Source organism: Salvelinus sp. IW2-2015, linkage group LG26 (assembly GCF_002910315.2).
Source record: "Salvelinus sp. IW2-2015 linkage group LG26, ASM291031v2, whole genome shotgun sequence".
In the NCBI taxonomy this organism is placed as follows: domain Eukaryota; kingdom Metazoa; phylum Chordata; class Actinopteri; order Salmoniformes; family Salmonidae; genus Salvelinus; species Salvelinus sp. IW2-2015.
Window position 1 is genome coordinate 28,228,752 of NC_036866.1, and position 11,609 is coordinate 28,240,360.

An 11,609-nucleotide genomic window follows, 5' to 3' on the forward strand; every position below is an offset into this window, starting at 1 on the left:
GTCTCCTTCTCCATTCCACAGAAATCACATTACTAGTCAATATTCAGCTGAATCTTTTCAAAACATGTTTACACAGGATAATTCTATGTAACATTTTAAATGAAACTCCTTTACCTTGTTATCTGATACATATTGTTAGCAATTTTCCAGCTTCCCCCATTGTATATCACCATAGATATTTGACCAAAGAATCTTGCTGAGGGAATTGTAGTATCACAAACAATATTCCTAATCTGTTTTACTACATTATCTTTATGTTAATTTGCCAAAGAATATATTTTCATGTAAATCTATGTTCTACATCAACCACAGAGAATTTAAAAGAGATTACAACCCCTTGGAATCGCATCAAAAACAATTGCATATTCTTTCGGGTTATTGAATTTTAAATGTATCAAGAAATTCAAGAAAGTAGATATCCATCCTCATTCAGTAACTGACCAACCAAAAAATTTTATTCTCAAACCAGTTACGGAAGAAAAGAGACTTACTTTTAAATCGTATATCTTTATATGTTGTTCATATAAAGTATCTGTGAGGGGGAAATTGTGTTTATACGCTAACATCCCAGCTAAAATCCTGCTTATGGAATTTGGCCAACTTTACTGGGATTTTATCAACATCAAATTAGCATGAAGCAAACTATCTAACCCCAACAGAGTCAAATAAATACTTAGGGAGACTTCCAAATACATTTCTGTCAACATACTTTCAAACCAATATATTTTAAAGTATTATTTAGAGTATTGAAATCTAAAACCTCAAGTTTCTAGTCAAACCCAGCCAGCCATAGTCAGTTGTGTCAGATGATTGACATTCCTCATCCAACGACAGGATCCGTCAGCGTCAGAAGGATGGGTAACCTACTCTCCCCGGAGGCGGAGATTATAGGACAAGTTTAAACTGGATCAACTGATTTCTGTGGCTGACCTTGAGCTGAAGAAGAGAAACTACACAGGTCAGTGTGTGTATGCCGATGTGTGTCTTTTTCTCACACATACACACTCCCTCTCTCTCATTCACACACAACTTCACAAAGTTTACCCCACTGTAACATTGATGCTCACTCTGCCTCTACTACTCTACTGCATCCTACAGAATGTGCATGCTGCTGCTAAACACACACACAATACACGCATACTACAGTACACAATAACACACACAGGCTGTCTGTCTTCCACTCTCACTCTAACCCAGGGTTTTCCAAACTGTCCTGGGACCCCAAGGGGTGCCGTTTTGGGTTTGCCCCAGCTGACTCAAATGATCAACTAATCATCAAGCTTTGCTCCAACTCCTCTCTCAAACTCTCTCCCAGGTATTTCCTACTCTTCTTTTAGACGGAAGGAGATATTTGTCATCCAGTAAGTTTAATGCAGTGTGTGTAGCCCTTCAAGTGTGTAGCACTCAGTGTGTGTAGCCCTTGTTATATAGCACTCATATGTGTGTGTTGCTGTGTTGCATTGCAGTGTGTTGTGGTCTCTCTCATTGCTTTAGTTTCGTAGTGAAGTGCTGTTATTCATTCAGTGTGTGAGTCTGTAACTGTAGAGTAATGGAAAGTAGGTCTGCCGTACTCACAGCGTGCCAGTGTGACTCACATTGTTCTGTCAACTCTGTTTCAGACTTCTCAGCTACAGAAAGTCTCTCAAGTAAGTCACCTGATGAGTGTGTATGTTGTGCTATGTGATTGTATTTGCTTGGCAATACTAGTTAGATGTGGATTGCTGCTCTGTGAAGGATTTCTCTTACCCCCATCTCACTCTGTCTCTCAGGCCGGTCAATAAGAAGTCTTTTCTGCAGCATGTAGAGGATCTGTGTGCCAACGAGAACGCCAAGTTCCAGGAAGAGTTCGCAGTATGTAACTCTGACCTCTGACCCCTGTGAAAACCTGTGTGTGTGTGCGCGCCTGCGTGTATGTGCGTGCGCGTCTGTGTGTAGTCTGACAGTGTTAACCCTGTCCTTTCCAGGAGCTACCCAAACTGCTGCACGACCTGGCTACATCAGACGCTGACCTTCCCTGGAACAGATCCACGAACCGCTTCACTAACATCAAACCCTGTATGAGCACACATGCATGCACACACACTAAGCGTAACAAACACACACAGCCTAACACGCTCTCTCCTCTACAGACAACAACAACCGTGTTAAGCTGCTGTCTGAACCTGGCTTGCCTGGATCTGACTACATCAACGCTAGCTTCATCTCAGTGAGTCACACACACACACACAGAGAGAAAAGAGAACACTCATGCTTTCAGAGAAGCTCACATTTCTAAACACCCCAACGTTTGTGTTTACTACAAAACTGGAGACCTGTGACCTACTCTGTTCTGACTATAACATTCTTCCTCTCCCCCTTAGGGTTACCTGTGTCCTAGTGAGTTCATAGCGACCCAGGGTCCTCTCCCCGGCACTGTGGCTGACTTCTGGAGGATGATCTGGGAGACTCGCACACGAACCATCGCTATGCTCACACAGTGCTATGAGAAAGGAAGGGTAAGGACTGGACCAAGGTTTTAGTAGTGTCAGGGTCGTATGTCTGTTTAGATCCGGTCACCAATTTTGTGTGTGTGTGCTGTGTGTGGGTGTGTTTAGATCCGGTGTCACCAGTACTGGCCAGAGGACAATAAGCCGGTGACAGTGTTTGGGGACATCATCATCACCAAGCTGACAGAGGACGTTTATCCTGACTGGACCGTCAGAGCTCTCAAAGTGGAGCGGGTAACACACACACACACACACATACATACAGTGCATTCGGAAAGTATTCCACAAACCCTTGACTTTTTTTCACCTTTTGTTAAGTTACAGCCWTCTTCTAAAATTGATTAAATTGTTTATTTCCCTCATCAATCTACACACAATACCCCATAATGACAAAGCAAAGAGAGATTTTTAGAATTTAGATAAGATATATATTTTTTATAAATTAGCAAAAATGTCAACTGTTTTGGCTTTGTCATTATGCGGTATTGTGTGTAGATTGATGAGGGGGAAAAAAACAAGTTTATCCATTTTAGAATAAGGCTGTAATGTAARAAAATTTGGAAAAAGTCAAGGGGTCTGAATACTCATCGGGACATGGACTCTACAAGGTGTCAAAAGCGTTCCAGAGGGATGCTGGCCCATGTTGACCCATGTTGACTCCAATGCCCACAGTTGTGTCAAGTTCGCTGGATGTTCTTTGGGTTCTGGACCATTGTTGGTTGATACACTCAGGAAACTATTGAGCGTGAAAAATCTAGCAGCACTGCAGTTCTTGACACAATCAAACCGGTGCACCTGGCACCTGCTGCCATACTTCGTTCAAAGGCACTTCAATATTTTGTCTTGCCGATACAGCCTCTGAATAGCACACATACACAATCCATGTCTCAATTGTCTCAAGGCTTAAAAATCCTACTTTCAAMTGTCTCCTCCCCTTCAACTACACTGAAATGGATTTAACAAGTTACATCATTAAGGGAACATAGCTTTCACCTGGATTCACCCGGTCAGTCTGTCATGGAAAGAGCAGGTGTTCCTAATGTTTTGTACAATCAGTGTATGTTTGAGTACCTCAGAGTAAACAAGTTCAGAGTTATCCTCTTGACAATAAAATCATTATTCTCTCTCTCCTTCTCTAACTCCCTCGCTCTCTCTCCCTCTGTCACTCCTTCTCTCCCTTTGTCACTCCTTCTCCCCCCCTCTCTCTGTCTCTCCCTTTCTCCCCCTAGCATGGGGACTACATGGTGGTTCACCACTTCAACTACACCTCTTGGCCAGAGCATGGTGTACCAGATTCCAGCACCACACTCATACAGTTTGTTAGAGCCATCAGAGCCAACAGGCATGAGAACACCACTATAGTGGTGCACTGCAGTGCTGGCGTGGGCAGGACAGGAGTGTTTATAACGCTGGATCACCTGATCCAACACGTCAGTGATCATGACTTTGTGGACATCTACGGTCTGGTGGCTGAACTACGCAGTGAGAGGATGTGTATGGTGCAGAACCTGGTGAGAAATATGCATTTATACAACATGTATCATAATATAATGAAATATTCTTACTGTGATATGGATATGATACTTCATAGTATGATCTAGTTTCACCATGTTTTCCTGGTGCATTCAAACCTGCCAGACAGAATCTTAGAGAGTCTGTTCATGCATGTCCCCAGGCCCAGTATATGTTCCTACACCAGAGTACTCTGGATCTGCTGAACAGTAAAGGAAACAGCCAGTCCATCTGGTTCATCAACTACTCTGCTCTGGAGAAGATGGACTCACTGGAAGCTATGGAGGGTGAGCACACACATATACAAGAACACACACTAGCATACACATACGTCATAAACGCACATTTCACATATCTACTTTTTTGTGCTCTTGCAGGTGATGTTGAGCTGGAATGGGAGGAGACTACGATGTAAAGGCTGAGAACTTATCAGTCAACTTCACACCTATCCCTGGGTCATGGGGCCAAATCCTGGACACACTGACTGTTTGTCAGATMGATTGCTCCACCAGAGATAGAGAAAGAGGAGGGAGAGATGATAGAAAGAGAGAGAATTGTGTAGTCCAAACAGAGTAATGTTTCCTCCAGCTTCTTTGGGAACACAAGTTGCCTTTTTTCTGGCAGGAGGGTCAAAACAACACAACAGAAACGTAGTTGTTTACCTGGCCTGAATCATCACACCATTAGTCCTCGTGGAGTCCTGCATCTTTTGTATAAGTCCACAGGCAGAAAAGAGAGGGATATATATCACACATGGAAGTTTACAGGTATCTTGCAATAGTCATTCCACTGTGTATTTCATTGGATTCTTGTATCATGTTTTTGTATATTKAGTTTTTCAGCCAAATAGTGTTGTCACTGTGTTCATATGTTTGCTTCGCTGTGTTACTACGTTCATATCACGTGTTGCTATGTTTGTCATTGTAATTGGGGGGTTTGAGGTATAATGTATTTGTGGGGTGTTCTTGTGTATTTGATGTATTTTGTTCCACATCTGTGTTTTGGACCAGAAGTAAAATCAACTCCACTACTCACCTACTCTGTCTGTGTGTCTCAGTGAGCTGTTTAGTTTATAAAAATGACACCCCAAAAAGAGTGAAGCAAGAAATACACTGAGAATCTCACTGCCGATAGACTGCTGATACTGTAGGTACTTATCACAGTGGGAGGCCGTTCCTTCTCTTGCTAGAACAAAAGCGGTACCTGCCGCGTGCCGACCCGGTAGCGACAAACCTACGCAATGCTTGTCAGTGGCCAACAGCTTGACTTGGAGCCAATCAGAAAGCACTTGGAGCCAACAACAAAAAATTACTTGGACTTGGAGTGACTTGACTTGGAGCCAACAAAAAAAAAGCAAAATCTGGGGGCCTTCTACAAATATAGAATTGTGACCATAAGCGATACGCATGGATATGCATTGCCAAACAACGCTACTGCCACCTTCTGGTTTGGAGTATTTTAACAAGGCTGAGTGGCTGACGACTTCCAAWGTCTTTGCTGTGTGAACACAAAAGAGATTGACTGCCGACACTGTTCAGAGGTGCTAAGTCATGTCGGCAGGCAAACCTTTCACACACACAAACAGACAGACAGGACCCAGGGCTCAAGGCAGAGTACAAACTACTTTATTATGTAATTCTCTTCAAACAGAAACCTTTAGAAATATTCCATTAGTAAACACTGTAATTGTTATAAACATGATATCTTAGTAAATACTTAATGTGACGGTGCACAGGTGCTCTCTTCAACAGTGTAAGACATCTCCAAGATGGATGCAGGACAGGCGAGCCAGACTCAGGGTTAGGGTGATATGTWAGGGCTTTAGAACATGCTAAAATGTCTACTATGACTCCTGCTTGTTTTCCACTAAACCATCTAGCTAATGCTAACGCTAGTGTGATCATAGCTACAGTATAGCCCTTTACACAGAGCTCTAATTATGATAATGTGTCATCATCTCTGTGTGTGTCTCTCGTGGTAACAGTGGGGTGCTGTTGCCCCCATAATCTGAAAAACAAATAGATTTCCACCTCTCTGTACAAATACACACATCGGCAGTCCGTCCATTCCTTTTACATTTTATATATATATATATATATAGCACCTATATACTGTGCACATATCCAGTATTCCGATATACTCTAATAATATGGTGCAACACAAAGAAGATCAGCCTCAGTGGGTCACCACGTGTCACAGCCCTCAGAGAGAGGGGAAGGGAAGGAAGAGATGTAACAACACTCTATAATAATAATAATGAAACATATTCAATATTCTGATAAACATACTTAATAAGTAATTTTGTGGTTTAACGCTCTGTGTGTGCATGTGTGTGTACTGTGTGTGTATATACATTCCTATGTGACATGCAGTCCAGTGGAGAACAGGTGAGAATGGGTAATAGTTAACCCTTTAGGGATTCAGAAAGTGAGATTGAATATTCAACAGGACAAATTAGATGGAACGTTAGAACATTACCAGTTAATAACATACAATGTTCATGTTATTACTGATCAAACAATAAGTTAGAATGTTGAACAGTTTGTCGTCAGTACTGGTATATTCCTGAGTGTGAGGCTTGGACCAGTGTAGCAAAACCTCAGAGAATAGATCAATGGTATTCGCACACACATGCAAAGAAGCACACACAGACACACCCTTTCACACGCACATACACTGGCAGACCCTCATACTCTCAACACACATGCACACGCAGATATGATAATCAGGGTAGAAGTCAGACATTACGAATAGAAATACAGATTGTAATCATCTGTAAGCCAGGAGTTAGGAGAAACAGTCTTCCCTCCCTGCTACTCTGACATTCTCACTTCTTCCCTCCCTGCTACTCTGACATACTCACTTCTTCCCTCCCTGCTACTCTGACATTACTCTACTTCTTCCTCCTGCTACCTCTGACATACTCACTTCTTCCCTCCTGCTATCTGATACATACTCACTTCTTCCCTCCCTGCTACTCTGACATACTCACTTCTTCCCTCCCTGCTACTCTGACATTCTCACTTCTTCCCTCCCTGCTACTCTGACATACTCACTTCTTCCTCCCTGCTACTCTGACATACTCATTCTTCCTCCCTGCTACTCTGACATACTCACATTTTCCCTCCCTGCTACTCTGACATAACTCACTTCTTCCTCCCGTGCTACTCTGACATACTCACTTCTTCCCTCCCTGCTACTCTGAAATACTCCACTTCTTCCTCCTGCTACTCTGACATACTCACTTCTTCCCTCCCTGCTACTCTGACATACTCACTTCTTCCCTCCTGCTACTCTGACATACTCACTTCTTCCCTCCCTGCTACTCTGACATACTCACTTCTTCCTCCTGCTACTCTGACTACTTAATTCTTCCCTCCTGCTACTCTGACATTCTCACTTCTTCCTCCCTGCTACTCTGACATACTCACTTCTTCTCCCTGCTACTCTGACATACTCACTTCTTCCCTCCTGCTACTCTCGACATTCTCACTTTCTTCCTCCCTGCTACTCTGACATACTCACTTCTTCCTCCCTGCTACTCTGACATCTCACTTCTTCCCTCCCTGCTACTCTGACATACTCACTTTTCCTCCCTGCCTACTCTGACATACTCACTTCTTCCCTCCCTGCTACTCTGACATACTCATACTTCTCCCTCACTGCTACTCTGACATACTCACTTCTTCCCCTGCTACTCTGACATAACTCACTTCTTCCCTCCCTGCTACTCTGACATACTCACTTCTTCCCTCTGCTACTCTGACATACTCATTCTCCCTCCCTGCTACTCTGACATACTCACTTCTTCCCTCCCTGCTACTCTGACATACTCATTCTTCCTCTTCCTGCTACTCTGACATTCTACTTCTTCCCTCCCTGCTACTCTGACATACTCACTTCTTCCCTCCCTGCTACCTGACATACTCACTTCTTCCCCCTGCTACTCTGACATACTCATTCTTCCCTCCTGCTACTCTGACATACTCACTTCTTCCCTCCCTGCTACTCTGACATACTCAATCTATTCCCTCCCTGCTACTCTGACATACTCATTTCTTCCTCCCTGCTACTCTGACATACTCACTTCTTTCCTCCCTGCTACTCTGACATACTCCACTTCTTCCCTCCCTGCTACTCTGACATACTCACTTCTTCCCTCCCTGCTACTCTGACATACTCACTTCTTCCCTCCCTGCTACTCTGACATACTCACTTCTTCCCTCCCTGCTACTCTGACATACTCACTTCTTCCCTCCCTGCTACTCTGACATTCTCACTTCTTCCCTCCCTGCTACTCTGACATTCTCACTTCTTCCCTCCCTGCTACTCTGACATACTCACTTCTTCCCTCCCTGCTACTCTGACATACTCACTTCTTCCCTCCCTGCTACTCTGACATTCTCACTTCTTCCCTCCCTGCTACTCTGACATACTCACTTCTTCCCTCCTGCTACTCTGACATACTCACTTCTTCCCTCCCTGCTACTCTGACATTCTCACTTCTTCCCTCCCTGCTACTCTGACATACTCACTTCTTCCCTCCCTGCTACTCTGACATTCTCACTTCTTCCCTCCCTGCTACTCTGACATACTCACTTCTTCACGATCAAAAGTATTTATATAGCATTCTCACAATTATCTATTATATCCTTAGCACATTCCCTGAAACATGACCGTGTGGCTACATGAAGGAGTGTCTATAACCCTAGATGATGTTGATGATGTCATTGAGGTGACCTGTCTCCATGTCCAGACAGCTCCACACATGGAGGAGATCTGTGTGTTCCATCAGCTGTGTGACATAAGGGCAGGGTTAGAGTCAGGGATCAGGGGGTGAGAGGGGGCATCCTAAATCGTTCTTTCTAAAGTCAGGAACAGATATAGATATGTACAGATGACACTGTGTCACAAGAGCTGTACGATTAGAAAATCTCTGTTTAGAAATGTTGTCAAAATGACATCCTATTCAAAAATACACATGAAATCATTAGATGACTTTGATTTTATATTGATTTGAATCCTCTCCATTATCTCCCACTCGCTTTATCGGCTTATTCCCTTTCTCTCAGCCGACTTCCTTCCCGCCCGCTTTCTCTTCCTCCCTTCCTCGTCTCACCTTTTCTCTATCTTTGTCTATGAGTGTTTGTGTTGTGTGTGTTTCACCAATACAGTACATGACTATTTAACAAAAGGTCAGAGGGTGCATGATACGGTGTGGTAGGGTCAGGGGTGAGGGGGTGATATGTCAGACGAGGCTGCGGGAGCCACTAGAGTTGCGTCTGCGGAGGGGGTGAGGCAGGGTGTGTGAGAGAGGGCAGGGGGAGTCGGGGGGACAGTACTGGTGGGGGTGGTTGTAGGGGGGAGGAGGGGGAGGCAGAGGGGGCTCAGCTCCCTCTCTGACACGTACTGGCGTGGACATCGCTGATTGGATGAGGCGGTGGTGGGAGGCGGGGCTTCCTTGGTTGAGGAAAGCTTCCATTCTCCCGCGGCCGCTCTGATCCATGACGATCACCTTGACGATCTGCTGGCATTGGATGAGGGTGTCTGGGCGGAACTCTCCGGGATGGGTGGCACTTAGCATGGCTGGTGCTGCCAGAGCCAGTTGGGTGGAGTCAGGACTGGTCACATGGTAGGTCTGGAGCAGCCTATCAGGGCTGGGCTGGGTCATGTGGTAGGTCTGCAGCAGCCTATTGTGAATTGACACCTAGTTTAGAAACAGCCAGAGAATGGCATGAGGAGTTACCAGCCTGAATGCAGCCTACAGCAGCCCTCTGGTGGGTTAGATACACTGGCAGCATGCAGGCATGCAGGGAGRGAGCGCATGCTAACACACACACCAGCCCAGAGACACACCTGTGTTTGGGTGGAAGGGCGTTTCAGGGTCAACATTTGGGCTCCAGTGGGTGGGTGTGAGTTTGCGTGCGTGTGTGGAGGAGGAGGAGTGTGTGTGTGTGGAGAGGGATGAGTGTGTGGGGGGAGATGACACCGAGGGCATGGTGTCTCCCCAATACAGAGATATGCAATGCTAAAGGACTGACTAAGAGTTAGGGGTTGGGGCTGCTAGGTCTGTAGAGAGGGTATTTAGAGCGGAGGAACTGGGCTTGAGTCATACATGTGCATGCATACACAGACACACACGTACATTAACTCTGAGTCTTGCCATGGAGATGGTTTTCTAGCAAGCCAGCAGGGCTTAGAAAAGCTTATGATGGCTGGGAGGCAGATGTTGTGTTAGCAGGAGGCTAATAGCTAACTCCCTACTAGCAGGAGGCTAATAGCTAATAGATAACCGTGCATTGGCAGGTGGCTAATAGCTAATTACTGGTTTCTGTTAGCAGAAGGCTGATGGCTAAAGCTATCCCTCCAGTTGCAGCTGTGTTGCTATGAGGCACACAGAGCTGGAGGGAGCTGAGGAGGGTCTCCCTACTACTCGCCTGTGTGCATCTTTGCTAACACACATACACTTACCTGAGGCAGAGTGTGTATGTAACTCACCTCCACAGTGTTGTTGCCAGTCTTGTCATACAGATCTTGCTGAGCTGAGGGGAGAAACACACAAGTGACACTCAGAGACACAGCATGATGTGTGGATGCTAGTCGCTAACTTTGTGTTTGTTACCAGTGGGTGATCCTGTGTGTCGACTGAGTGTGTCCATCTGTCCTCCATTGGTGTGGGGGGTGTGAGTCTGCACCCCCTGTTCTCGCTCCAGCTCCCCTACAGACAGCGAGATATGACCATATAATTACATAAAGAGCCTGCTTGTGTGTGCGTGCGTGCGTGTGGTGTGCGTGCTTATGCGTGTGTGTGTGTGTGTGTGGTGTGCATGCGTGCGTGCGTATGCGTGTGTGCTCACATTGGATGTGTATCTGCTCCATCTCGTTGACCTCAGTGATGGACTCACGTAGCTCCTCTGTGAAATTCCTGAGCTCCTCTCCGCTGGGGGAGCAGAAACTCACCAGCTGCTTCTTCTCTGAAGAGAACGGACTCAACATGGTGATGCCATGAGCATAGTCTGGACACACACACACACACACAAAAACAGTTAGCTATGTAACTAGAATGGCGATGTCATGGGCATAGTAGGACACTGGACAGACAATGTCACTGCTCATAGTTAGCTATGTATGGAGCAGTACAGTGTAATAGCATAGTATAGTAGTAGTAGTAGTAGTAGTAGTAGTAGTAGTAGTACTAGTAGTAGTATAGTAGTAGTAGCAGTACTTTTAGAGTAGTAGTAGTAGTAGTAGTAATAATAGTAGAGTAGTGGTAGTAGTACTAGTAGTAGTGGTAGTAGCGGATTAGTAGTAGGAGTAGCAGAGTAGTAGTAGTGGCAGTAGCAGAAGTAGTAGTATAGTAGTAGTAGTAGTAGTAGTAGTAGTAGCAATAGTAGCAGTAGTAGTAGATTAGTAGTAATAATAGTAGAGTAGTAGTAGTACTAGTAGTAGTATATTAGTAGTACTAGTAGTAATAATAGTAATAGCAGTAGTAGAGTAGTAGTAGTAGTAGTAGTAGTAATAATAATAGTAGAGTAGTAATAATAGTAGTAGCAGAGTAGTAGTAGTAGCAATAGTAGTAGCAGTAGTAGAGTAGTAATAGTAGTAGTAGCA

At 44.7% G+C, this 11,609-nt stretch overlaps 1 protein-coding gene, 1 long non-coding RNA gene and 1 pseudogene across 2 annotated transcripts in view; 1 reads left to right on the forward strand and 2 right to left on the reverse strand.

Annotated features, from left to right (window-relative positions):
• Positions 1 to 5,032, forward strand: part of LOC111952200 (phosphatidylinositol phosphatase PTPRQ-like) — a 57,647-nt gene extending 52,615 nt beyond the window's left edge. The window contains 8 exon segments of the mRNA XM_070435364.1: positions 1,770 to 1,851; positions 1,965 to 2,055; positions 2,130 to 2,206; positions 2,361 to 2,495; positions 2,595 to 2,720; positions 3,716 to 3,997; positions 4,162 to 4,285; positions 4,376 to 5,032. Of these exon segments, the coding sequence (XP_070291465.1) occupies positions 1,770 to 1,851; positions 1,965 to 2,055; positions 2,130 to 2,206; positions 2,361 to 2,495; positions 2,595 to 2,720; positions 3,716 to 3,997; positions 4,162 to 4,285; positions 4,376 to 4,413 (955 nt within the window). The 3' untranslated portion in view covers positions 4,414 to 5,032.
• A 569-nt stretch (positions 5,033 to 5,601) lies between these two features.
• Positions 5,602 to 7,054, reverse strand: LOC139023061 (uncharacterized). Its single transcript, XR_011474204.1, has 2 exons — positions 6,955 to 7,054; positions 5,602 to 6,889 (listed from the first exon to the last, which is right to left on the reverse strand). It is a non-coding gene; the product is annotated as an uncharacterized lncRNA (long non-coding RNA).
• Positions 7,055 to 8,704: 1,650 nt separating this feature from the next.
• The window catches only part of LOC111952201 (IQ motif and SEC7 domain-containing protein 3-like), a 47,359-nt pseudogene continuing 44,454 nt past the window's right edge, over positions 8,705 to 11,609 (reverse strand).